Below are 25990 nucleotides of genomic sequence, written 5' to 3' on the forward strand. Positions count from 1 at the left end.
TGCTTTCAAAACGGCCGTAGAAAGTGTTTAGCTCGTCAGCCAGCGACTGATCTGCTCTCACCTCTGCATAGGATTTATTTCCAAAGTCACAGATGGTCCTTAGTCCTTACCACATGCGCCGGGAGTCATTTAGCTGGAAATGTGACTCTATGCGTTCCCTGTGTCTGTGTTTAGCGGCTCTTACTGCGTGCCGGAGAGCATAGCAGAAGACCAGCGTTGTAAGCAGCAGTGCGTTTGTTTACTGCTGCACGGATTGATCTGTCCACCCACGGTTTCTGATTTGAGAATGTCCTTATAGTTATTGTATCCGTAGCTTGTTCGGCTAGCATGTTTACAAAGCTTAACGCTACATCCGTGAACTCGCTGACGTCAGATGAACTTGCGCGAAACATGTCCCAGTCTACGTCATCAAGAGCCACCTGTAACGTTGCTTCTGATTGGGCGGACCATTGTGTCACCACCCTCTGCACCGGGGGATCTTGAACGAGCCATTGTTTATTTTCCGGTGTGAGGAAAATGGCGGCATGGTCCGATTTGCCGAAAGCCGGTAGTGAGCGTGCTTTGTAGGCATTCTTAAACTGAGTGTAGCAATGATCCAGTGTATTCGGTCCTCTGGTTGGACAGGATACATGTTGATAAAATTAGGCATGGTTTGCCTGAGTTTGGCTTTGTTAAAGTCCCCAGCAATGATAATAGCAGCGTCAGGATGTTTGTTGATGTTGCCGCTGAGCGCATCGTGAAGCTCAGACAAAGCCAAGCCAGTGTCTGCTTGTGGAGGGATGTAAACAGCAGTTATGATGATCAATGAAAACTCCCGAGGCAGATAGAATGGGCGGCAAATAATGGATAAATGTTCCAGATGAGGCAAGCAGGAGCGCGACAGAGTGGAGATATTCCTAGGCTCACACCATTTCTTGTTAATCATGAAACAAACTCCTCCGCCTTTGGATTTGCCGGCCTCGGCTGTCCTGTCCATCCGTTAAACAGAGAAGTTTTCAGACGGCGTTACAGCAGCGTCCGTGACCAAGGAATAAATAGGATATCTTGTAAGATACTGCATGGTCCAAATATAGTCTTATTTGATACATTTTTTAAGTTTTCAGTACATTTCTGCCATGAAATCCACGCTGAATCCACCCTTCTGATGGGATCAGTTTAGTCCAGATTTTTTTGGATCAAAGTGATCCAAATCCTACAAAAAAAGTTCTAAAAAAACCCAAACTAAAGGTTTGATCCGGATCAAAACCGAGATTGGATTACGTGATCTAATCCGATTATGTAATCCGTTTTTTTTTTTTTTGAAAAACACATTTTCAAGATTTGATCCAATCCATTATCCAAAATCCTACTGGATTACTTTTGAAAAACCGGGCCCAGGGTGCTGACAGCGCGCGAGCACAGATGAGATCTGAACAGCACACGATAATGTGTTTAAATGTAACATTTATTGTCAATATTGGGCTTGCGGATCATGTGGGTACTAGGGTACTCTTTGCTGTGTGTGGATGACCATGTCTGTCAGCCACCACCGAAGACCAATTTTGACCCAGGAAAAACCCTGCTTATAAAAAATAAGCTGTGTGGTTTAGCTAGTTGAGCCGTTTTGATTAGTTAAAAATTAGCCATTAAATAGCCATATTCAGCTGTTCAAATTTTCTATGATTATTAGTAATTTCAGAGTAGGTTGAAATTGCAGGAAGTTGGCCATTCAGGAGCAGGATTAGACACCCCCTACCATTGTCTAATACAAATTAAATCTGTGTTTTGCCAGCGTAATTTCTGGCTCCTAGGGTGTAAATAGTAGTTATTTATTATATGGCAGAGTGGATCATGTGTTGGATCCTGAAAAATACAGAGCTGCATATTGTTCTACAACCAGGAGCAATGCAACATTTGATGGACTGCCCTTATCTTATCCTAGTTGTTGAGTATTTAGAATATTTAGAATATATAGTACATTTCCTACTTTCCTGTTTATTGTTATTAGTTTGATACTGTCTAGTTTTGTTGTGAGTTGGCATTTTTAAAAACCTTTCTCAGTGCGGGCACTATCATGATACTGACTGGTTTCTCAATCCTGAGCCCTCCTTGAAGGTGCCAAGCTGATTTTCCTGCCAAGAGCAACAATTTCTTCCATCTTCCATCATCCATCAAGCATTCTTCCACAGCATCATGGCAGTAGAACGGGGTGAAATCTACCCAGATCTATTGATTTTATGCATTTAACACCAGAGCTACTAAAAGCTGTATGCTATAACTTTTGGATAAATGTGTTTGTGGTTAATAAAGAAAATATACTATAGTGTTGTTATTTGTTTTAAAGGAAGTTATACTACAAGGATATTAACTTGTCCACATTATGATTTGGGATACATGGGTTATATCAAATGTTTTCGGGAATATATTTAAATGGGTCAAATGAGATCAATCACATATCTTTTAATGGACTATAAACTGTATTCTGATCTTAAAAAAGGTAGCTGGATGACAATTATCAACATTTTGTTGCAGTTTAATTAACTCCATTGTATTCATACAGCATTTACTCATTGGAACATCGGTTTTGCTTTGGGAAAACTTGGTGATATTTGTGACCAAGAATAAGTTCTTAATGATCAGCAGCATTTGTCATCTGTGAACAAAAATCATAAGTCTTCAAGTTAACAATCAGCTACTATATGAAATTAGTATGGTAAGGAATATCTTTCTGTCCTTGGGTTTGCTCCAAGGTTGAAAAAAGCCTGGCACCAGAATCAAATCACCAAGGACATTTTTAAAAAATAGAGAGTGTGCTTTAGCCTAACCTCTAGCCCTAGCACATCTGTTTTGTCTTGATATGTCCATTTCAGTGGTTGTCACTACATCGGCCATTGCAAATTCAAGAGTGAATCCAGCATTTATAATCAGTAAAAACTGTCACTTATCATGGTTCTTTGTGATATCACAACATCTGGTTATACTGAATCAAGCTCTCTACACAATAAATATCTTATTTACATTGTGTCTACACTTTATTCTGTGAGCACATATGTCTGTGATTGTCAACATTGCTCAGCAAATATGCACCAAATCATTTGCCAGTCCGTTTTGCAAATATGCTAGTATTACAGTTTCAACTGAGGGGGCTCTTGCTTTCATTTAAATGTGCATAGCACCCTCTACAACCCCCAGAGATCTAAGCCTGGGAAGTGGAGAAGTTGAAGATCACCTTAAATATGGTGAAAATGCTGCAAATCACATACTATTGAGCTGTTTGCTTTTTCTTCATTTTTTTCTGATAGGGAAGCATTGATCTCCTTTCAAATGGCTTAGTAGCCAAGTAGACAAACCTTGAACAGTCTCACACTGTTGTACAGCAAGTCATCTGCTGGCATTGACCTCTGTGTGAGCCTCTTTGTAGACAAAACTATAGGGATGATGATGCTCTTTATCAGTTATTTTTTTTATGACATCAGCATACACTTCTACCAGATTATTACAGAGGACGGACTGGTAGAAAGTGCAGTGGTAAAATAATTGGTCAGTTTGGTCCTTTTTCCAGTGTACAACTAGTCCCTCCCTCTTCATCTATGGTGATGGAGACCACTGATTTCAAGTTTAACCCTCCTCTTGCCAGTTTCCCTTTGATGAGCTCATGGATGTCTTCTCCTGTGAGAGGGTGTGTGTTTGTGTGCTTCAAGAGTTGTTAAAACCAGTAGGTATTCACTGAATTAGTTCTTTGTTCTCATGTTCTCACTCATTCAGTGAAAAATACATCGTGGGGCAAAGACTACGTTACACTGAGTGATTACGCGCCGACATACGAGAGAGCTCAGAGCAGCTTACTGGGTTGCCAACCGTTCCGTATAATACGGAATCGTTCCGTATTGAACTGATATGGAACGCACTTTGTTCCATATTTTTGAGAATCAATTCAGTGCAAATCCATGACAGGCACACACATAGCTTCTAATATATCTCAGACTATGAATGAATATATTTGTAGGCTACAATAAGAAAAAAAACCTGACAGTGGGTTAGATAGGCCTACTAATTTCTCCCCGTTTGTCTATGATCAGCATAGCTTTTTAACATCTTGGAACATCATCAGAGAATGACCTTTTAATTGGTCGTTTCAGTCATTGTGAGTCACGTATCGTAGCAATGATGACAAGTGACAACAGCGGGAAATGTAAAAATGACCTCCGAACGGCCGGTGAAAAAGAAAAGAGCACAAAAATATAGAATTGAATAGGAAAATTACTACCCGTGGCTGGAATGCGTGAGGGACAATGAATACAAGGTCAATTTTACCATATGCCGTCACGTTTTTTCACGGCGGAGTGTGTGATATTAAGCCGCATGCATCAGGCGATAATCACAAGAGGAGCGAGAGGCTGCGGGTGCAGGAGGGAGCGATGTTAAGGTTCCTTGTCCGTCAGACGACTCCAGAGGCTGATATGGTAGGCTTTGTAATCATGTGGATTTTTAAAACTCAAATATAGTTGATAAGAATGTGATTATATTAAAAAAGATAATACAGGTTTAGCCTAACATTCCATATACACCTCCCTAGTGTTCCCTCTTGTTGTGGTTTTCCTATCTCCCGCTCCCTCATAACTTGTCAATCATTTCTGATGGGTTTCTGGAGGAGGGAAATTATTATTATTGAATTAATAATTGGTTTATGTATCGTTTTGCACTGGAAAGAAAGTTGACAATAATGGAAGTATAATTATATAAAGATATTTGCACTCCACTTCCTTTTAAAATGTTGTCTAATTAAATTAAAAATATAAAATTTTTCACTGGAAAGAACATTCTACAAGTCAAATTCTATTGAATAAGTTTGCACAAGGCTACAGGAAACTGTTATTTTTCTTCAAATGCAGTCTAAGCCAATGAGTTTTGAATAATATATGTTGTATTTAAGTTAAAAATAAAACGTATTATAAACATATGGTTAATTGTTGGCAAAACGATTATTATAGCCTTTATATGTGGTTCAGTCTAGTATATTGATTAGACCTACTTTGCTATTCAATAAATATATAGGCCTATTAAGTTGCATTCTAATATACTATAATGTATAAAAATCTATTTATCTTAATGTATCAATTAGTTTCCACAATATTCACCAGAAGTCATCATTTCAGGGTTTTTTTTTTTTTTCAAAAATTTCTTCCGTAGCGGCATGTCACCGGGAGTAAATACTCGTTTTGAGACCATGGTGAACTTGAGACTGTTTTGCTCAGGACACTTGACTTGAATTCAGACCCTGAGGTCTTAAAGGGTTAGTTCACCCAAAAATGAAAATGATGTCATTAATAACTCACCCTTATGCTGTTCCAAACATGTAAGACCTCCTTTTATCTTCGGAACACAGTTTAAGATATTTTAGATTTAGTCCGAAAGCTCTCAGTCCCTCCATTGAAGCTGTGTGTACGGTATACAGTCCATGTCCAGAAAGGTAAGAAAAACATTATCAAAGTAGTCCATGTGACCTCAGAGGGTCAGTTGGAATTTTTTGAAGCATCGAAAAAACATTTTGGTCCAAAAATAGCAAAACCGACGACTTTATTGTCTTCTCTTCCGTGTCTGTTGAGAGAAAGAGTTCAAATCAAAGCAGTCTGGATATCCGGTTCGCGAACGAATCATTCAGTTCACCAAATCGAACTGAATCATTTTAAACTGTTCGCATTTCTGCACAAGTCAGCAATATTTCTTATTTATTGGCATGAACTTTCGTGAAGAATAACAAATGGCAACAGGAGTGCAACATTCTCTAAAAAATATATATGCAGAGGGGATGGCTGCAATAACAAAAGAAAAACACCACTGCAGGCTTCATTTATGATTTAGGCAATTCAAAAATCTCCAAGATCATTTTTTAATAATGGTTCAATCCATTTAAAAAAACTGTTCAAAAAATGAAACTTTAAATGGACTTGAGAAGAGGCCATGTGTGTGTTTTTTATTGAACATAACCTGCGCAAGGTGGGGGTATTACTGCCAATTTCCACCACAAAAGCCGGTCGCTCTCAGCTTGCAATGGTCCTTTTCATAACTCATCTACTGCGCCGGGAAACCTCCAGACGCATGTAAACGCGTCTTTACATTGAAATCATTCGCGCCAGAGGAAGAGGTCGCAACTTTTCAGTGTTTTCAACCACATACTGTTTATTTTAGTTTTCAAACAAATAAATTCACATAAGTACTAAAAACAATACATTTAGAGTTTATAAAATACACACTGATGTCTATGGAAGAGGTAATAATAATCCTTTCCAGTATAATTCGACACGTTTTATTCATATCAGATACACATTGTGTAAGTAACTTTTTATGTTTACTCTATTCTATTCCCAGTTCACCAGCCACTTATTTTTAAGTATTTCGGGAGAAGTGGATGAATTCACGTGTTGTAAACATAGAGGTTGTAAATCCAACAGATCCTATTCTCTGAACTGCGTCTACAGCACAAACTAACACGGCGGCGCCCATTGTGCATACAGCTCAACTAACGCGATTGTTATAAAGGTGTTTAAACAACAATATACTTCCACTTGCATGTATTTGACAATCGGAATATCAGATATTTCATGCCATAACTAACACATTTGTGAATATTCTGAATAAAAAAGGAAAAATGATATAAAAGCAGATCATCATTCATTCAGCGCTGTTGCTGCTGCAGTGTGTCACGTGACAAGCAATGACGCGTCACCATGGAAACGCTGCCCCCCTCTCACAATATAGTTCCCACGTCTCTAGTGTGTGCGCGCTGGCTTTAGTGGTGCAGTCAAGGGCACTCGTAAAACTGATGTTTGTTGTGACTGCTAGAGTTGTATGCAGGGCGAGCGCGGAGAGGGGAAATCTATATCGTTGCTTTTTCCGATATTAATATCTTGAAAGTTCATATCTAGATATAGATACGATAACGATATATCGTTCAGCCCTAGTGCAGAGCCAGTGGAAGTTTTGTAGGCAAACATCAATGCCTTGAATTTTATGCGAGCAGCTATTGGAAGCCAGTGCAAATAGATAAACAGAGGTGTGATGTGTATTCTTTTTGGCTCATTAAAAATTAATCTTGCTGCCGCGTTCTGAATTAATTGTAAAGGTTTGATAGAATTGGCTGGAAGACCTGCCAAGAGGGCATTGCAATAGTCCAGCCTGGACAGAACAAGAGCTTGAACAAGGAGTTGTGCAGCATGTTCCCAAAGAACGGGCTTGATCTTCTTGATGTTGAATAAAGCAAATCTGCAGGATCGGATTTAGTAATATTTGTGTTTTTATTGGTACACTACAGGTTAATTTTAGAACCCCTTAATTCTTTTTTCTTTTTCTTTTTTTAATGAATACGGTTTCATGTCTTTGTCTTTTTGGAAACACTCTTGCAGATGTTTTCACATGTCTTGTACTTCCATGGGTTTCTTTCACTCTTTTGTCTATTCAAGACTAGCCTTCAGCTTTTTTTTTTTTTTTTTAGCAGAGTTCTATTTTTGGGCTTTTTTCCTTTATTGCCCTAGGAGAGGAGAGAGTCATGGTATCAGGAAGCTTCAGTCGCCTAAAGCACTGTTGCGCAATATGTTTAAGTACACATGGTAGTGGCTCCAAAGCCTACAGTCTTATTAGGTCTTATAAGGTCAATCCTCTACGCACACCTTGGTAATAGAATCACCATTGGCTAGTAAATCTTTACTTGTTTACTCAACAGACTTGTATACCATGTTTGTAACTTGTAGCTTACAGATGGGCCAAAAGTTTTGGCAGTGACAAAAGTTGTCTTTTGTGAAGTTTTCTGCTTCAGTAGTTGTAGATGTATTTTTTCACATGTTTCTATGGTATGCTGAAAAACAATAAGCATAAGTTTTAAAGGCTTTTATTGGCAAAAATCTATTGCCTTTTCAGGACTGACCAAAGGTTCTCTATGGGATTGAGATCCGGGGAGTTCCCTGGCCATGAATCTATTTTCAATGTAAGGATCTTTGTGCCACTTCTTTAGTTTTGTGACATGGTGCTCCATAATGCTGGAAAATGCATGGATCATCACCAAATTGCTCATGGATCGTCTGAAGATGTCGCTCCCTCAGGACGTTTTTTTCGGACTGAATAATGAGAGGGCCTACTCCCTTGGTTGGAAAAACAGCCCCACCCATGGATGGTCTCAGGAGGGTTCACTGTTGGCACAATGTAGGACTCATGGTAGCGTTCACCTTTTCTTCTCTGAAAAATAAATTTTCCAGATGTCCCAAAAAGTCAGAAAGGGACTTCATCAGAGAAAATAACTTTGCACCAGTCTTCTGCTGTCCAATCCTTGTCAGTCTGTCCTTTACATTTTTCTTGAAGAGAAGTGGCTGCTTTGCTGCCTTTCTTGAAAACCAGGCCATTGTTCAAAAGTCTTGGCCTCACTGTGTTTGCAGATGCTCTCAGACCAAACTTCTGCCATTCCTGAGCAAGCTCTGCACTGCAGGTAAAACAATTCCGTAGCTGACTCCTCAGGTCCTGGTGCTTGCTGGACACTCTGGGACGTCCTGAAGACTTCTTCACTGCAGTCAAACCTCTCTAGTGTGAACAGGTATTTAGTTGATTATACAAGTGATTTACTCGCATTGTAGAGGGTTGAAGGTAAATCTGATGTAATCTGGACATATTTTTAAAATCATTTTCTAGCTGAATGATAAACCATTGACCACCTAGGTATACCAGTTTGGTTCACAATAAGAAAACCAATATTTCTTCTCTTTGATAATTTACAAATATCTTGTGTGTGAACCGAAGATTTCAGTAGACCACTGGTGTCATGGTGGAGTCTTCTCCTATAATGCCTAATGAGTTTGTAGAACACCTGACAAGAGATCAGAGAACATTCCTTCATTCAGAATCTCTCCAGACCCTTCAGATTCCCAACTACATGTTGGTGCTTCTTCTCTTCAGTTTACCCCACTCATTTTCTATAGGGTTCTAGTCAGGGAACTGGGACAGCCATGGCAGAGGCTTCATTATGTGCTCTGTGATACATTTTTGTTGATTTTGATGTTTGTTTTTGGATCATTGTCCTGATGGATGCAACCATAGCCTTACATAGGCAGTCAGGTTTAGATTTTTTTTTTTATCTGTTGGTTTTTGATATAATCCATGATGCCATTTATTTGAACAAGATGTCCAGGACCTCTGGAAGAAATATATGCCCACAACATTAAAGATTCTGGAGTTTGTTTTTGGATAGAGGATTTTTCTTCAAACCCAAACTTCAACTCCTTATCCCTACACTTCTCTGGCTGTGATCCTAGGAAAATCTTTGACCACTCAACCTCTTTTCCTCACCATGCATTAGGACGATATCTTCCAGGCAGATTTTTAACATCTTTAGTTTATTGGAACAACTTAAAAGTCCCGTTATTCGCGCTTTTTTAAAGCATTGATTGTGTGTACAATATAACATGTTCATGTTTCGCGTGAAAAAAAAAAAAAAAAAATTCTGTATGCCGCTGCTTTCACTGTTATAAAAACGGGCTGATGACTTCCTTGTTCTATAAAGTCCCTCCTTCAGAAATACGTAACGAGTTCTGATTGGGCCAGCGGTTCCTGTGTTGTGATTCGACAGCAGCTGAGCTCACTCTGCCCTCCTGCTAACGTGATTGGGCTAGAACGCACGTGCTGGAGATGTACTTATAATCACAGGAGCGTTTTTACTGACGAGATGCGCATAAAAATCACATTCGTTTTTTTTTGCACAGCCCTAACATCTAGTTAACAAAGCTAAACAGCATTGCCATTTGTGTAATAAGTTACAAAAACTGTTAAATGCACCAACTTAAATAATAAAATACACTTACCGGTTGTGGTCCATAAACAACGCCTTCTCCAGACAAAGAGGGAACTGCTCCATCTTTCAAGAATAATCTTAGTGCGAATCCGGCATTAAACTGATTGAGATTGAGAAAGTTGTCCTCAGCAAACTGTCCCCAGCAAAATGTTCTGCACAGGGTTTTACATGTGGATTATAATTTTCGGGAACCGAAACATAAATTGTAACCATTGACCTTTAATTATTGCCCTAATGGTGGGAATGGGTATTTTCAATGCTTTAGCTATTTTCTTACAGCCACTTTCTATCTTGTGAAGCTCAACAAACTTGTGCTGCACTTCAGAACTACTCTCACCTAAAGGATTATTAGGAACACTTTTTCATTTTAAATAATTTAAACATCGACACAATCGTGTCAATTGATTAATATGCGTGAGGAAGAGAGAGCAAGACAGCGCTTGTGTTATTTGAAGAGTGTGTGGCAAGGGCTCTCGCGCTCGCTCTCTCTCTCTCTCCCTCTGTCTCTCTCACTCCCTCTCTCCCTCGCGTGTGTGTGGTTAATGAATAACGGATCAACTACGACAGCCTACATCACACATCCTGCGATGTGACTATCGTGGATTCATACATCGCGGTATCAATGCTTAAACAACACATCGTGCAGCCTTACACTAGTGAGGCTTGCTTGCAATGGTAATCTGACCCTCATTAATGTCTGATTCTGGCTTTGTGCTAAGTTGTTAACCCATTACTTGTTCCCTGAAAAATTGATTTGAAATTAACTGCAGAGTACTGAAGTTTGTTTCATAAAGTACTTGAGTGACACACAACATGAATTCAGTACCAACAAACTGTTATGTGGTGTTTCTTGATGGTCTCTGGCTGTGCTGCTTCATTCCTCTGAGCTGTCAGTCATCCCCATACTCTCTCTGGGATTGTTTGCTGCTGTACTCCAGCAACCACTGTTTTTTCCCCACCTGACTCGAGTTCTGGAAAATCAGTATATGGTGTATATACTTTTGTTTTTCTTGCTATTCTTTATAATGGCGGTAGCAATTACATGTACTACTGGTCCCCCTGTCATCTCAACAACATGAGGGAGCAACCCTTCCATGTAGAATGAATCACTTAAAATGACTTTTTAAAATGTTATTTGTAGCAGTTTTATAAAATATTTTTAATGAGGAAACCTCTTTGTCCAACTCCAAAATTAAGTTGCATAGTTTGTGCTTCCATTACCTCGAGGTCACATTATTTCAGTGCTGCTGTTTTGGCTTAATGGTTTTGCAGTACTACTAGTTGACAGTAATGTGTGCATGTTTCTTTGAACATGGAGATTTTTATGCATCTTGTAGTTCATAAAGTGTTATTTTTTATTATGGTTTTTATATGGTGATTTGTAAAAATAGATTTTCTTTTTCTTTATGCAGGTCTTTGGTCAAATCGGCTATAATGTTCCCACTGATATGTAGTGGATAAGTGTGGTGAGCATTTCATTTTTCTCTTACTGCATATATTTACTTCCAAACGTGCGCTTTTTGGTAATCACATGGACATTTGTCTTTCAGAGTTTATGGAGAATTAGTCCTTCGAGGAGAAAACCAGGATGGCTCAAACATGGAATGCACATCAGCAAGCGCAGATTCTAAAGCAACAATCTAAACAGAGCCCGGAAACTTCAGTTGGATCTATGGACTGTAACGGAATTTCAGTGGAATCAGAGGAGAGCTTTGCACATGAGATAGAACAGTTGATTGAGAAGGAGAACTTTTCAAGCATGATGGATTTGCAAGACATTGCTGAATCAGACATAAAAGACTTGGTGTCTGGTTCCCTGCAGCACACATGCTATGAATCATGTTGGCAAGATGTAATGAATTCAACTGACCTTGAACAGGATAAGCCAGGGGATAAAGAAGAAAATAATGGTAACATTAGACCCTCTATCTTGCCTAACTCTGTAGAGGTTGAGTCCACATTGAAAGCACATTCAGACAAGGCAATATTAGAACCTGCTTTTGAGACCGATGCTGGTCTTGTTGAATATTCCGATATTAGCAGCTGCTCTGACACAGAAGCAAATCTTGATTGCAATTTGAGTTCATCAGGCCTAAGCAACCAGGCTGGTCAGCCTTCAGATGGAGACCTTGATTCAAGTAATGCAATGCACTTATCTGTGGAAGCGGATATGAGTGTAATAAATGAGCAACAGGACACTGGACCTCCAGTAGCCACAGGTGAGAGCAATGAAAGTGTAAACCAAACTGGTAGTGACTGTAGTGAGGGGTTACTTACAAATGCTGACGTTCCATATACAGAAGTGCAAGATGTGGACAATATGAATGGTGCAGTGCCTTTGTCAAAAGATGGGCAAATGGAGGAAAGGGAAATGACTTGTGAATTGGAATGTTTTTTGGATCATTGCAAAGAGATTAGTACCTCTCAGGATGGTTCCACTTGTGTCTCAAATCATGCAAATTTTGATACTTTATTGACTTCTAATAGGGATGAAAACATTTGCGCAACCACAGATTCATTAGGTTTTTGCCAATTGGAAAGGACAAACCCAGATCCTGAAAACACATCATCAAACCCTGACCTTGAAAAAACATTTGTGATTTCCGGTGATGGAAAATGTTCACTTGGTGACCACCAATTAGATGTAATTAACCAAAATCCTGAAAACACATCCTCAAAGCCCAACTTTCAAGGGAAAATTGAGATCTCTGGCCATGGAAAAGATTCTCTTGATGGCTGTCTATTGGAAAGTAACCACCTAGATCCTAAAATCACATCATCTAAACCTGGATTTCAAGAGACAATTGGGTTATCTGGACAGGGAGAAAATTCTGTTGATATCGATCAATTGGAAAGCAACAATACCGATCCAAAAAGGATCTCTTCAAAGCATGTCCATGGAAATTCTTCTCCACTACAAGGACAGAAATGCTTTACATCAGATAGTGAACAAGTCGAACGAAGTAGTTTTGGATTCCTCGAGTCTTGTTTTGGTTTAAAAACTACAGCGCAGAAGACTGAGGAACTGAAACACCTGGAACATGCACATGTAAACAAAATCAATGAGTGTAGTCCATTTAATCACACTGAACCACCAGTTCTTCTGAAAACTGCCTTTGAATTTAATAAAATGGATGAGGGAACTGATGTGCCAAAAGATCCACCAGAACTCAGGACAGACCTAACGTCCAGGACCTCACTGGATCCTGGACAGCAAAAATGTCTGACTGGCAATGGCACCATTTTCAAGACCCAAAATAGAAAACTGCAGCCTGTTGTTCTCCTTAAGACAACTGCAAAAAAAACTTGTAATGGAAAAAGATACCATTGCGTTGAGTGCCAAGAGTCCGTTCAAAGTGTAGATGAACTAATTGAGCACCACCACTGCATGCATTCTCTTCATACGTTTCAGTATTGTCCAACTTGTGAAAGTTACTTTGCTGGTGGTACATTGGCTGGACAACACTTTTGTGGGAAAGTCGAGCTTAATGACAAGATAAAACCATCCCTCTTGCATACCAAAGGGCTAACTGAGGATAAAGCAAAGTTCATATGTAGGTACTGTAGGAAGTCCTTTGTTCGACAACCTTTTTATATAGAACATGAGCTGAAGCACACAGTTGTCACACATCATAGATGTAACCGTTGTGGATTATACTTTCCTAATGCTCACAAATGTCAAAGACACAAGCATAAAGCAAGATGCACACCTTTGATACTAGACCCTTCTATACAGACTGCAGATCAGTCAGAATTAAGCCATGAAAAGAGTGAAATGGCAGACGTAGTTGAAACAGTTGGCGCCGATGTAGAACTTCATAATTGCTTTGTGAAACTAATGGATGTTTGCAAGACAAGCCGATCACCTGAACGAATACATTGTGAAGTATGTGGAAAGACTTTCAGGCTCAGAGCACAACTGAATGCACACCTTAGATCACATTCTGATGAGAAACCCTTCAAATGTGACAACTGTGGAAAAGCATTCAAATATACCTGGAATGTTAGCAAACATAAACGAGAGCAGTGTTCTCAAAAGATTGTCCCACATGAAAAATCTTCAGTTCCAGATAGCAAGTTCCCAGCAAAGTTTAAATGCCCAATCTGTTTTCACGTTTTCAAGTACTTCTACAATCGTGCACGTCATTTGCGTCAACAGTGTCTCAATGACTACATGAAAAAAGGCAAAGGAAAGATTGGTGATAAATATAAATGTCCTTTGTGTAAAGATATGTTTACTTTGGCCAGCAACCGCAATAGACATATCAAGCAAACCTGCATTAAACTTAAAATCTATACAGCCAAAGGAAAGGTAAAACAAAAAAAACAGTTGGAGGAACTTAACAATTCCAAAAAAGAGGACAAAGAGTCACCATTGACAGTGTCCTTACAAAAAGCATCGGGATACAAATGCAATTTTTGTCCAGCGGAGTATTCTAGCAAGTCTGGTTTCTACGGCCATCTAGCAAAGCATAAATTGCTTGGACATGCCAAAAAGGTAATCAAGCACAAGCATGGCAATGCTGTTAATTTTAAAAATTCAAGCTCTCCTGGGCAAAGACCATCTAGCCAAGAATGTGCTGATGACACAAGACTTCCTTTCTCTTGTCGCTTCTGTGGAAGAGCCTTCGCTTCACCGGACTCATTAAAAAAGCACTTACAACTTCATAAAGGAAACAAACCTTTTCGTTGTTTAGACTGTGGTAAAAATTTTGCCAGACATGGACACCTAATGGCTCACAAAAATGTGCACAGGAGGAACGTACAGTGTTCAGTCTGCTGGGAAGTTCTGCCGTCTATTGGAGATTTGCTAAAGCACAGACAGTCCCATCCAAAAAAGGGCATGCTTAAGTGCCCTGATTGCCCTTTGCAGTTCAAGTTTCCAGTATTTCTGCTTCGACATGTGGCTGTGCATGAGAGAAGGCGCAAACTTGAGGAACTTCTCCCTCCAAAGAACCAAGCTACACCTCAAAAGGTACAAGAAAATTACAAAGAGGAGTTCAAATGTGTTCTCTGCCAAGAAGACTTCATGGACTCAAAGGCACTTAGTGAGCATTGTTTATCTCATATGCCTGAACCTTCTGCATCCAAATGTCAGTTCTGCAAACATCATTTCTCGAGTCGTACTGCGCTTATTCGTCACATTCGCCTTCACACTGGTGAAAAGCCTTTTCCATGTCTAAATTGTGGCAGGCACTTCCACAGAAAGGAAGTTCTTAAATTCCATCAGAAAAAATGCACAATGGAGAAACCACCTCCATTACAAACATCAAATGCCAAACAATTACAGACAGGACATAGTGTAGGCAGTTCTTCAAAAAAGACAAGCAAAGCCTATAATTGCTCATACTGCCCACATTCCTTTCGCTTTCCAAACAATTTGAAGCTCCATGAGAGAGCCCACTTGGCCAAGACAGTTTTCCCTTGCTCAAAGTGTGGGAAGTTTTACAGGAAAAGAAAATTCAAGGATCATGATGAGCAATGCAATGGAGACCAGATAAAACCTGCTTGCAGAAAATGTGGGAGAGTTTTTACTAGAAAAAACTACCGAAATGGTCATGAAAAGCAGTGCCAGGGCAAGCATAACAAAACTGAAATGGAAACTGGAACAGGAACAAATGAGAAGGGCAAATTTAAGCAGCAATGTCCACAATGCTTTAAATGGTTTAGATCTAGCAGTTTTCTACAGAGACATCTGTCTCTTCATTCAAAGGAAACCGCATATGCATGCATGCACTGTGAACAGAAATTTGACAGTCAGGATCAGTACTTGCAACATGAGGCATTTTGTGATGGTCTGTGCAAGGAACATAGACCGGAGAGTTTAAGACGGTCTGAGAAAATTAAATCAATGTTTGCTGTAGTAAAAAATAAGAAAGAGGACACTGTGGTCCCTGGAGAAAATGGTGAGGCATTGAAGTGCAAATTTTGCACTAAATCATTTTTGAGGGCCAGATATCTTAGGCGCCACATTCTCACTCATACAGATGTCAAGCCATATCGGTGCAAGACATGTGAAAGTTGTTTCTCACGTTATGATCACTTAAAACTGCACCAATCACGCTGCAGAGGAAAGCGTCAACTTGAGGTACGCGTTGTAAAAATGAGTCTTAACAGCTTGAGCACAAGTCCCCAAAGCAAGACCCAGGAAGATGGTGACATGTTGCAATGCAAAGTTTGCTCAAAGCGGTTGTCAACCCTGAGTGATCTGAAGCGTCACATGGCCATGCTCCACATCACAGATAAACCTTTTCCCTGCAAAAGATGTGGCAAAACTTACAGTACTATTAAGACTTTGAGGAGGCACAACCTCACAATCAGATGCAAAAAGATTTCAAAGAAAATTGTGCCGCCTGCCAAGAATGATGTTCAAATCCAACCATGCAGAGAAACATCCAAACTTCTGCAACGTATACAGGTGCACTACATGAATAAATTTAAATACCAATGTGAGTTTTGCCCCCGACGCTTTAAATTACCTGGACAACTGAAGGTGCATGTACGTCTTCATACAGGGGAAAAACCATATGGCTGCGCCAACTGTGGGGAGCATTTCATCAGAACAGACTACTTGAAACGACACTTGGCTAAATGCAATGGAAAGGGAGAAAATCAAGAAAAAGTTCTTTGTGATAAGTGTGGTGACCTTTTTACCCGGGATGCACTTTCTGTACACCAAAAGACATGTGTCATTAGCTCAAAATCATCCGGATCACCTCAAGAGGCAAATCACAAAGACAAGAGCCCCACCAAGATAAAAGGTTTTTCCTGTGCTAACTGTAGTGATCGGTTTTTGTTGTTCTCCCAGCTCCAGCAACATTTTTTAGCAAAGCATAGATCTGATCAGCCACAAGAGTCAAATAACGCTCAGCAGCAATTGGAATCAAGTCACATGCAAGTCATAAAGCAAGAGCAGATTGATGATGAGAATGGACAGAACCAAGAAAGCAGCAGTCAGATAAATACAAGTGAAGAGCGTGCATGTACAAATACAGACCTTATCAAGCCTCTTAAATGCCCAGAGTGCAACATGCAGTTTTTAAAAAAAGCTGGCCTGAGTATGCACATGCGCATACATACGGGAGTGTACCCACTTTCTTGCAAAAAATGTCATGTTGGTTTTTGGACCAGAAAGATAATGGAGAAACACAGAAGAAAATGTACAGGTCACACCATTGTCTCGAATAATGAATCTGCGATGGAAAGTGCAGGTGAATTAAATGACACTGTTCTTGTATTTAACAAGGGTTCTAATACAACAGGGACTGGAGTACTGCAGACTAAATTCTCATGTAAAGATCAAGACCAGGAAAATGATGCAGAGAAAGAAGATGTTTCTATTCACAAGTATCAGTGTTCTGAGTGTGACCAGAGTTTCACCGATGGACTGAGGCTCATAAGTCATTTGGAGGAGCATGGGCGTGAGGATCAAGACCGCAGATCTGATATCCACAGATGCCATGTGTGCAGTAAAGTATTTGCTCAAGCTGGTATATTGCAAAGGCATATGAAATTGCAACATCAGGAAAAAATGGATAATACTTGTGAAATTTGTTTCAAGAATTTTCGTTTTCCATCTGACCTGGACTTTCATAGAGCTTGTCATGACCCTAGTCGTCCCTTTGTCTGTAACAGTTGTAAGATGCGGTTTTGGACTGCTAAAGCTCTGACCGTTCACAAAAGGATGGCTCATTTGCATGTACACCCACCCAACTCCAAAGAATCTAGTGTGAAAGCAAGACCTGAGCAGGCCGAAGTATATAGGTGTGAACCATGTGACAAAACCTATACGTTAAAAAAGTCATACAGGGAGCACTGCAGAATAAAACACAAAGAGGGTTTTATCAAAACCCTCTCTGATAATGAATTGAAGAAATCATCTGGCAGTCCAAGTCAGGAATCAGATGAGGAAGACTCCAGAAATTTTGAAGATGAAGATGACAGCGACAATGACTCAGATTCAGCACCGTACTTTCCTTGCCACGTTTGTGGTAAAACATTCCTAACTTCAGAAAGTCTTGAGGATCATCAAAGATGTCATCTCGGTGAAAAACCGTTTGAGTGTGAAGAATGTGGGAAGTGCTTTTTCCAGCTTGGGAACTTGCAACAACATCAGCGGAGCCACAAGTCGGAGTTTCAGTGTCAAATGTGTGGTAAAGGCTTTGTCTCTCTCTTCTCCCTGCGCAAACACAAGCAGACACACATCAGAAAGAGTCCTCACCGCTGTACCAAGTGTCACCTGAGCTTTACACGCTCAACGGAACTAGCTGAGCACATGGTTACCCACCGTGATGAAAACTTTCCATGTGACCTTTGTGATGAAACCTTTTCCTGCAAAACAAGTCGAGCAGAACATCGCAAGACGCACACAGAGCAAGAAGAGGAGCTTCCACCATTGATTCCCCCCAAACTGCCTCAAACAATGCAAGTGGCCCCTGCCATCTCAAGTAACGTTGAGCAGTACAAGTACCGCTGTGGAATTTGTCAAGTAAGATTTCCAGATCCAGAACAGCTCTCAGAACATGGCTGCAATCAAGCAAAAGAACGCCCATACTCATGTCCTGAATGTAACAAGCATTTTTACATGGGTTCCACCTAAAAAAGCATCAGCTCAGCCATCAGCTGTCGGGTCCACGTTCTTATCAGTGTAATCATTGCAGCATGAGCTTCACACACCACCACCTTTTTCTCACTCATTTACGAAGCCATGGGAATGAAAATGCTTCCAAGGACACTAACGTTCCTACCAGTGAAAAGATGGTCCATGTAGAAACTGTAAAGCGTGCCAAAATTTACCAGTGCCCCATATGTCCAGAGAGTTTTTACCAAGCCTTGGACCTCGCAAATCATCTCTCTGTTCATTCTCACATGTGCAGTGTTTGTAATATGACTTTTCCCACTAAGAAAGACCTTGATGAACACGAACAATGCCATTTAACTGCTGCTACTCAGTATGAATGCACGGAATGTGGAGACAGTTTTCTTGGAAGTGATGCTTTCCGCAAACACCACTGTAGTAATAGAAAGTTGACCTTTTCAGAAAAGCACCGTTCAGAGCCATCAGGCTCTTTCTCCAAGAATCAGAGTTCAGGGACTCTTTTTCAAGCAGGTAATGACGAAGAGGTGGAGGTTGATGTTGGAGAAGACTTCATTATCTGTCCCATCTGCAAAAGACGATTCTCCTCCAATAGCAGTTTAATGGAGCATCATAAAAAGCATCATGAGGATCCACGTCCTTTTAAGTGCTTGGTTTGTAAAAAAGACTTTACGAAGAAACGCTACCTTACACAGCACCAGCAGATACACAGTGAACGCCCTTACCAGTGTAATGTATGCTCAGAATCATTTAAAACAGAAACATCTCTTGTATCTCACTGTAAAATACATGACGCAAAAAGACAGCACCAGTGCCCAATATGCAGCCGAACCTACCTTACAGCAAATGATCTCGCAAAACATAAAAGGAAACATGTTGAACATCAAAACCTGAGTGAGGACAACAGAGAGTACCGGTGTGATATGTGCTATAAATCCTTCACCATGTTTGCTCATTTGCAAAAGCATCAAGAAACCCATGTAGGACAAGTGGTCTATGAATGCACCGAGTGTGACAAAGCCTTTGCTTTTCTAAATCTTTTGGAGGAGCATCAGAGGACTCATGGTGCTGCTTCTACAGAATCTCTTCAGTCTCAGTCATCAATCAATTTTCCCTATCAAAGCTCAGTAAATTAAAGGTCGAATTACTGATGAATCAATTTCCTGCAATGCAGGTTATTCCACATCATTCAGTTTTCTGAACATTGTTATAAGATAAATACAATTCATTTGTTGTTTTTACTTGGGCCTAACTGCTTTTATCCACTCGGAAATATGATGTTGGTGTTTTACCCTTCTGAAATGGTCTGTTAATGTTCATACAATTTGCTCTGTTCTACAGTTCTATGAACTGCTCACTAATTTTTGTTTGTACAGTACTCAGACTGATGTAAATTGAATTTATGTAATCTAGATGAACTATAGGCAAATGTGCATGAAAGTCATTGGAGAAGTTTATGTTCCACAGTACAGATCACAAGGATGTGTAGATGTAAATCTTTTTGATCATTTTTTGATCTTGCTAAATTTACTAGCCATATAATGCATTTTTTTATATCCTTATGAAGGTTAGAGGAAATTGGTAGATCAATGTTAATGTTTCGTAGTAATGCCCAGCCATGTTAATTTTGTTCTGTTTGTAAACATTTTAAGGTCAAGTTAAGGGGTCATTACACAGTAGTTTTATGATGTGAATGCCTTTTAATGTATTTTGTTTCATAAAAATCCAGATGTACCTTTTTATTGAGAATAGTCTTACTTAGTCTTACTAAAAAAACCAATTCGTGCTGACATACATGGCTATTAAAACCTGATGTTAAGTTTCACTTTTATATGGCAATATTGAGAATTTCTTCAACTAGTAAAAACATTTACATCTGTTTTGTTGTTTGAGCAGTTTCTTTCATTTTTGGAATGATTTGAGGTACATGTCACAGTAAACCACATTGTATCCACTTAAAGGGTTAGTTCATCCAATAATCAAAATTATGTAATTTATAACTCACCCTCATGTCTGTTGTGAGAGAGTTCAAAACAAAGCAGTTTGTGATATCATGTTCGCGAACGAATCATTCGATTTAACTGGATCTTTTTGAACCAGTTCACCAAATCGAACTGAATCATTTCAAACAGTTTGCATCTAAATTATCAATAGTTTTGCTATTTTTGGACCAAAATGTATTTTCGATGCTTCAAAAAATTCTAACTGACCCTCTGATGTCACATGGACTACTTTGATAATGTTTTTCTTACCTTTCTGGACATGAACAGTAGACCGACCGTACACCGTTTTAATGGAGGGACTGAGAGCTCTCGGACTAAATCTAAAATATCTTAAACCATGTTCGAAAAATAAACTGAGGTCTCACTAGTTTGGAACGACATGAAGATTATTAAGTTATTAATTACCCAATTTTGATTATTGGGTGAACTAACCCTTTAACTACGGCTTCATCTAAGGAAGTCTAATAAAAAAATAAAAAAAAAGAACTCCACATTTATTAACTTGGTGTGGTTTATTGAAAGTATAAACTATTGTTACACAGGATTGTTCTCAATCTGGCACATGGATTTTGTAGTAACTTAACAACTGAATTTTTATAATGACTGGAGACCAACCTGTTGGTTCAGTCAGGTATGCATAAAATACCCCTCCATAGAGCAAATGAACAAGTTACAAATGAATAGGGAAATAAATTATATTTCAATATTTTATGAAATAAGTATTATTTATTATGAAAATCTGTTCAATTATAACTCCCATTATTACACTTCTTTTTTCATTACATGTTTCCCCAAAAACACATTAATATGCAAATTAGATTTACTTTATAGATGCATGTAATGAGAAAACCTGTTTATGGTCATTTTACAAACATTTGGCTTAAAAATGGTATATTGAATCATTCTTTTAATGATAATCCAAGAAAATGAAAGAAAGAAAGTCACTGCTATTGACTGTATTACTTTGTAGTTTTAACAAGAATTAAACGACAATCAAACCAAAAATGATTCAGACACCAAATATAATTGTTTATATTGTTTTACTAGTTGGTGCAGGACACTATAGTTCATTTATGCAAGTGAGTATAGCAAAATAAAGCGAACTGTTACATATTATACACAAAGATTCTTCATGAAGTGGACTACTAGGGAATTTTTTTTTTTTTTAAAGAAAAAAAAAAAACATTATTGGGACCAAAAATTATTCAGTCACTTTGACCTGACCATGTTTTGTTAATGTGTCTTTTTTCTTTAATTGATAAAGAAATTAATTTTGAATTCTAAAATTGATTTTACAACACAGACTGAACAAAATTAAGCTTTGCTTGGTAATTGGTCAACAAAGTATTGATAGTTGTGTAAATATTGTCATACTAGCATCTATCTGAAGTTTTGGTTGATTGTAATCCATATCCATTACATATCTTACTGATGATGCAAAACGGTGGTATGCTCTAACATGACTATTTAGCAGGTTAACAGGGCTAAATGTTGACGTTTTTGCACCTAATGGTGCTTTCACACCTGTAGATCAATTGCTTTGTTTTGAAACAGGGAATAAAATTATAACAATGTTGCTTTTTATTCGTGCTGTGGATATCTTTCACATGGCAAAGTTTTTATACAGACCAAAATTCTTTATTGAGAGTGAGGAGTCACGTGCCGATTTGGGTTGATTTGATCGGGGTCTGAGCATAGACAGTAAAAGAAAGGGACACAGCAAACCCCATTGGATTCAACGGAGACAAGTGAAGTCAATTTGAAGTATGCACTTCCTGGGGGTCGACTGAGCTTGATGACGCAGAGGTCACGTGAGCAACCTGTCTGACAATTGTAAGTCTTCTAGTAGCTGTGTCAAGAGAAATCTGAATCACCCGCCGAATTCTTCAAAACATTGTTGAACAATTTTGCCCCATTGCTTTTATGGGCTTCTCCCTTCACTTTATGCCTCCACGTCCCCCCGATTGCCTCCTAGACAGTAAAAGATTGCCTGCGAGCTTCTCTTCCTGTCCATACGTTAATTTCTCTACTGTGCGACAGAGAGCTGCAGGTTATGACGCAATATTTAGCCTATTTTTACAAAAACTACTTCTACGGGGCCATAACGTAAGATACAAGGTAATGGTGCCTTTTATACATTTTCGTGTTTCTTTAGAAATAATGAATGGACAAATGCAGTCTTTAAATCCCTCAGATGTAAAGTTATTCTCTGTCAAAGTGACGCCAAAATGAATGTGAGTCAGTGGAATGCTAACAGCAGGTGGGGGTCCGCTAACCAATGGTGGCGCCCTGGGAAGCTTCAATAAAATATTAAACCCTGCCCCCTGGGTCTGAGCCAGTCGGCCATGATGGTAGGAGACGCTATCGGTTGCTAGGGGCAACGCCTTCAGAACTTCACAGAGGCACGACTAAACATTCCAGAGCTCTTTAATTTTTGTGCATTTATTATTTCGGCGGGACAGAGCCTGAGAGGATAACGCTACTCATGGTATAACAAAAGGGCTCAGGAGGTACACAAGACAAAAAAAGGTTGGGAACCACTGGTGTAGAGAACAAAGAGACAGAGACAAACGCACTACAGTGACCATATTCCACCAACAATATTCCACCATCAAGGTAGCATAATGTCAGGAGCAGAATCTCAACTACATTTTGATTAACAATAATAGTTGGCAATTGAGCATTTTCGAAGAGGCAACAGTTTGTCAGATAGTTAGCAAGGCAGCAACTTAAGATGCAGGGTCAGGGTTTGCAACATTAGGTAACCTACACTTCGTAGCTTTTCCATATGTATCGTGTGAGGTACTGGAGCAGATTTTAATGCAGCAGTGACTTCCAGGCATGGTAAAACAGTGCGGAATTTGCGAGAACCTCCTCTACTACTGAGTTAACAACACACGTAAACAATCATGTTTTGTTTACGTGACTACAACTCATCACTTTCAATACAAGTTACATGCAAGTAAACCCTCTCACTGGTCAAAGTTCCACGGTTTATTTTCAGGAATTACACTCGACAACGGCTTTGAGGGTTTATTTATTTATATATTTATTTTGTGGCTGCCATTATATTAATTCATCATTTTGAACAGGAGTCCAGGATTCAACGGGAAAACATTTTTCAAAAATGCAGCTAAGAGTTACTAAAAAGAAGATAAATAAATTCATTGATGTTATTTAAATAACTTATTTTGTGATCAGACATGGTTTTGTATCACAGAATAAGGCAGAAATCATACTATATTATAGCATTATATACAGTGATAAAGGAAATGTCAATTGCATTATAAATTTACTTATAAAAATATCTAAGATTGCTTAAAGAACGCATCGACTCCTTCAGAACCTAGCTAATGGGGAAATGCACAAACAATGGGCCAGGTGTGAAAGCACCCTAAGTTACAGTACTGTGTGCAGAAGTCTTAGGCCAACATTTAGTTTTTAATAGTGCCTATAAATGTTATAGTATTTTCTGGTTGTATTCTAAAAAAAAACTCTTGAGATCATCAATATACCATTCCCAAAGTATAAAATGCTCTAGGTTACTCACGTAACATCGATTCCTTGAGATGAGGGAACGAGACGGACCAATGGCATTCAAGCATGTGAAATATGAGGGGCTCTCATTCTGTATAAAGCTGCGCTTGTGCATCATATATTTCGAATCTTGACTGAAGCACTATAGATAAGAGCAATGTCTCATTCCCTCATCTCTGGGAATTGAGGTTATGTGAGTAACCGAGAGCATTCCCTTTCGATTTGGTCACTGTACATTACTATAATTGCACTCTACTTCACATATAGATTAGTTGAAGTTTGTTTAATTTCAGTGAAATTGTGTGCTATGATGCAATGGCCATACCAGTGCTCAGTAAGCAGAGTATGATGGTGATCATGTCCTAAAAGACGTAATGAACAATATCATAAAAATGTGAAAAGCTGATAGGGACAGCTTTGAATTAGTGGTACATCAATACAGGGGTTTATACAACCTAGTAGAAAACACTGAGGCAAGCAGCTCAGATCATAACTGAGGCTGAGTAGGCACGTGCGCTGCTCACACTGACACCCGTGAGGGAAGCGACGACACCTATAGGTTATATAACCTCGCGAAAGTGCTGGGTGATGACCAGCCTGCTATCATCCAAATGTACTGAATAGATATGCCATTTGCCAAGGTCCACGAAGACGTGAGTCTGTGGGTTAAGTGGGCCAAAACCCCAATGGGAAATTTCACACCCTTAGAGTCTAGTGTTGTCATGGTACCAAAATTACAGTCTTTCCTGTTTTTCCACAAGTAATATAATTCGGAAAAACAGTAAACAAGTTTCACCCAAATGTAATTTGTCTTTTAATTAATGAAATTTAAACACAAATAATTTTTTTGGCAAATAAAGGGGATTTGATATTAAAATTAAAACATGGAAGAAATATTGTGTATTTTTTAAATAAAGTTTTATTATTTTGTTCAACAGTAGTAGCAGTCTCACATACATTCTACTAAATAATAGTAATATTTATAGCACAATGCCTTTATGTCAAAAATGTACTTATTTTGATGGGATACCTTGAATACCTTTAAATTGACACTGGTTTTTCTCAAATTAAATGGTAAAATGCTTGTGAAGTGACTCAGAACAGTTCTGGTGATGTTGTTTATGTATTTATGTCCTCACTGAGACGGCAGATGCTGAAATTACTGCAAGCGTCACGCGATTGGATTGAGAGGAGGTGTTGATATACCCACAGAAAAAGGTCTCTCGCCAGCCACAGCAGCAGCCACAAGCTCACGCCCCCTCAGTGATTTTATAGATTAACACAGAGTTGAGCGAGCAGACTTTATCAGTGGCTCGTCTTTGGCGCTGGGTGCAGATTTCCTCTGAGAGACAGCGTCAGGAATGTGGCTTTTTTCCTGTGCTGGTGCCCTTCCGTCTCTTTTAGGCCGGGGTCTTTGGCTCTAACGGCACTTTGGCCAAGGCTGTCTTGGTCTCACCACCAGCTCATGATTGCGTCACATAGCAGAAGAAGAGGCGTGCAGTCTTCCCGCATGCTACGCTGATGAGAAGCAGGATTGTGCAGGAAGGTTTGCACACCAAATGGATAATTGCCTTCGACTGTTTCTGCGCTTCAATTCATAGTTTTTTTTTTTTGAGTCCTTTAACTCACAGGTGACAATCTAGCACCACAAGATTCCCCATGTTGTGGCCGAGCATTTGAGCTGTCACTTTCGGCTGTCTGAGGGCCGTATCCATGGTGCATCAGAGCTCTTTGAACTCTTCACCCACATAGCAAATTTTCTCTGGCCCAGCTCCGGCCCACACAACCAGCTTTTGCTTGGCCCACATACCGCAATGAATGACGGTCCTAGTGTGGACCAGGTCTGGATTCCAGATAAAAGCCATACATGGGCCATAACTGGACCAAGTCTCAGCCAAGTTAATTACCCATAACTGGCCCAGAACTGGGCCAGATCGAAATATAACATTGGAATCAAAACATAACCTTAAGTAAACCATATCAACACCAGTCTTTAACCAGAAAGCCCAAAACTGAGCCACAGCTGAGCATGATCCAATTTTT

The 25990-nt window shown here is 39.3% G+C and overlaps 1 protein-coding gene across 1 annotated transcript; it reads left to right on the top strand.

Moving 5' to 3' along the window:
- The first annotated feature begins 11223 nt into the window (after nt 1-11223).
- On the top strand, nt 11224-20286 carry LOC113076647 (uncharacterized). Its single transcript, XM_026249336.1, is given in 3 exon segments — nt 11224-11277; nt 11362-18390; nt 18393-20286. Coding segments are annotated over 2 exon segments (8142 nt in total). The 5' UTR covers nt 11224-11277; nt 11362-11399; the 3' UTR covers nt 19544-20286.
- Nucleotides 20287-25990: the final 5704 nt, after the last annotated feature.

Source organism: Carassius auratus, unplaced genomic scaffold (genome assembly GCF_003368295.1).
Source record: "Carassius auratus strain Wakin unplaced genomic scaffold, ASM336829v1 scaf_tig00020927, whole genome shotgun sequence".
Classification (NCBI taxonomy): Eukaryota; Metazoa; Chordata; class Actinopteri; order Cypriniformes; family Cyprinidae; genus Carassius; species Carassius auratus.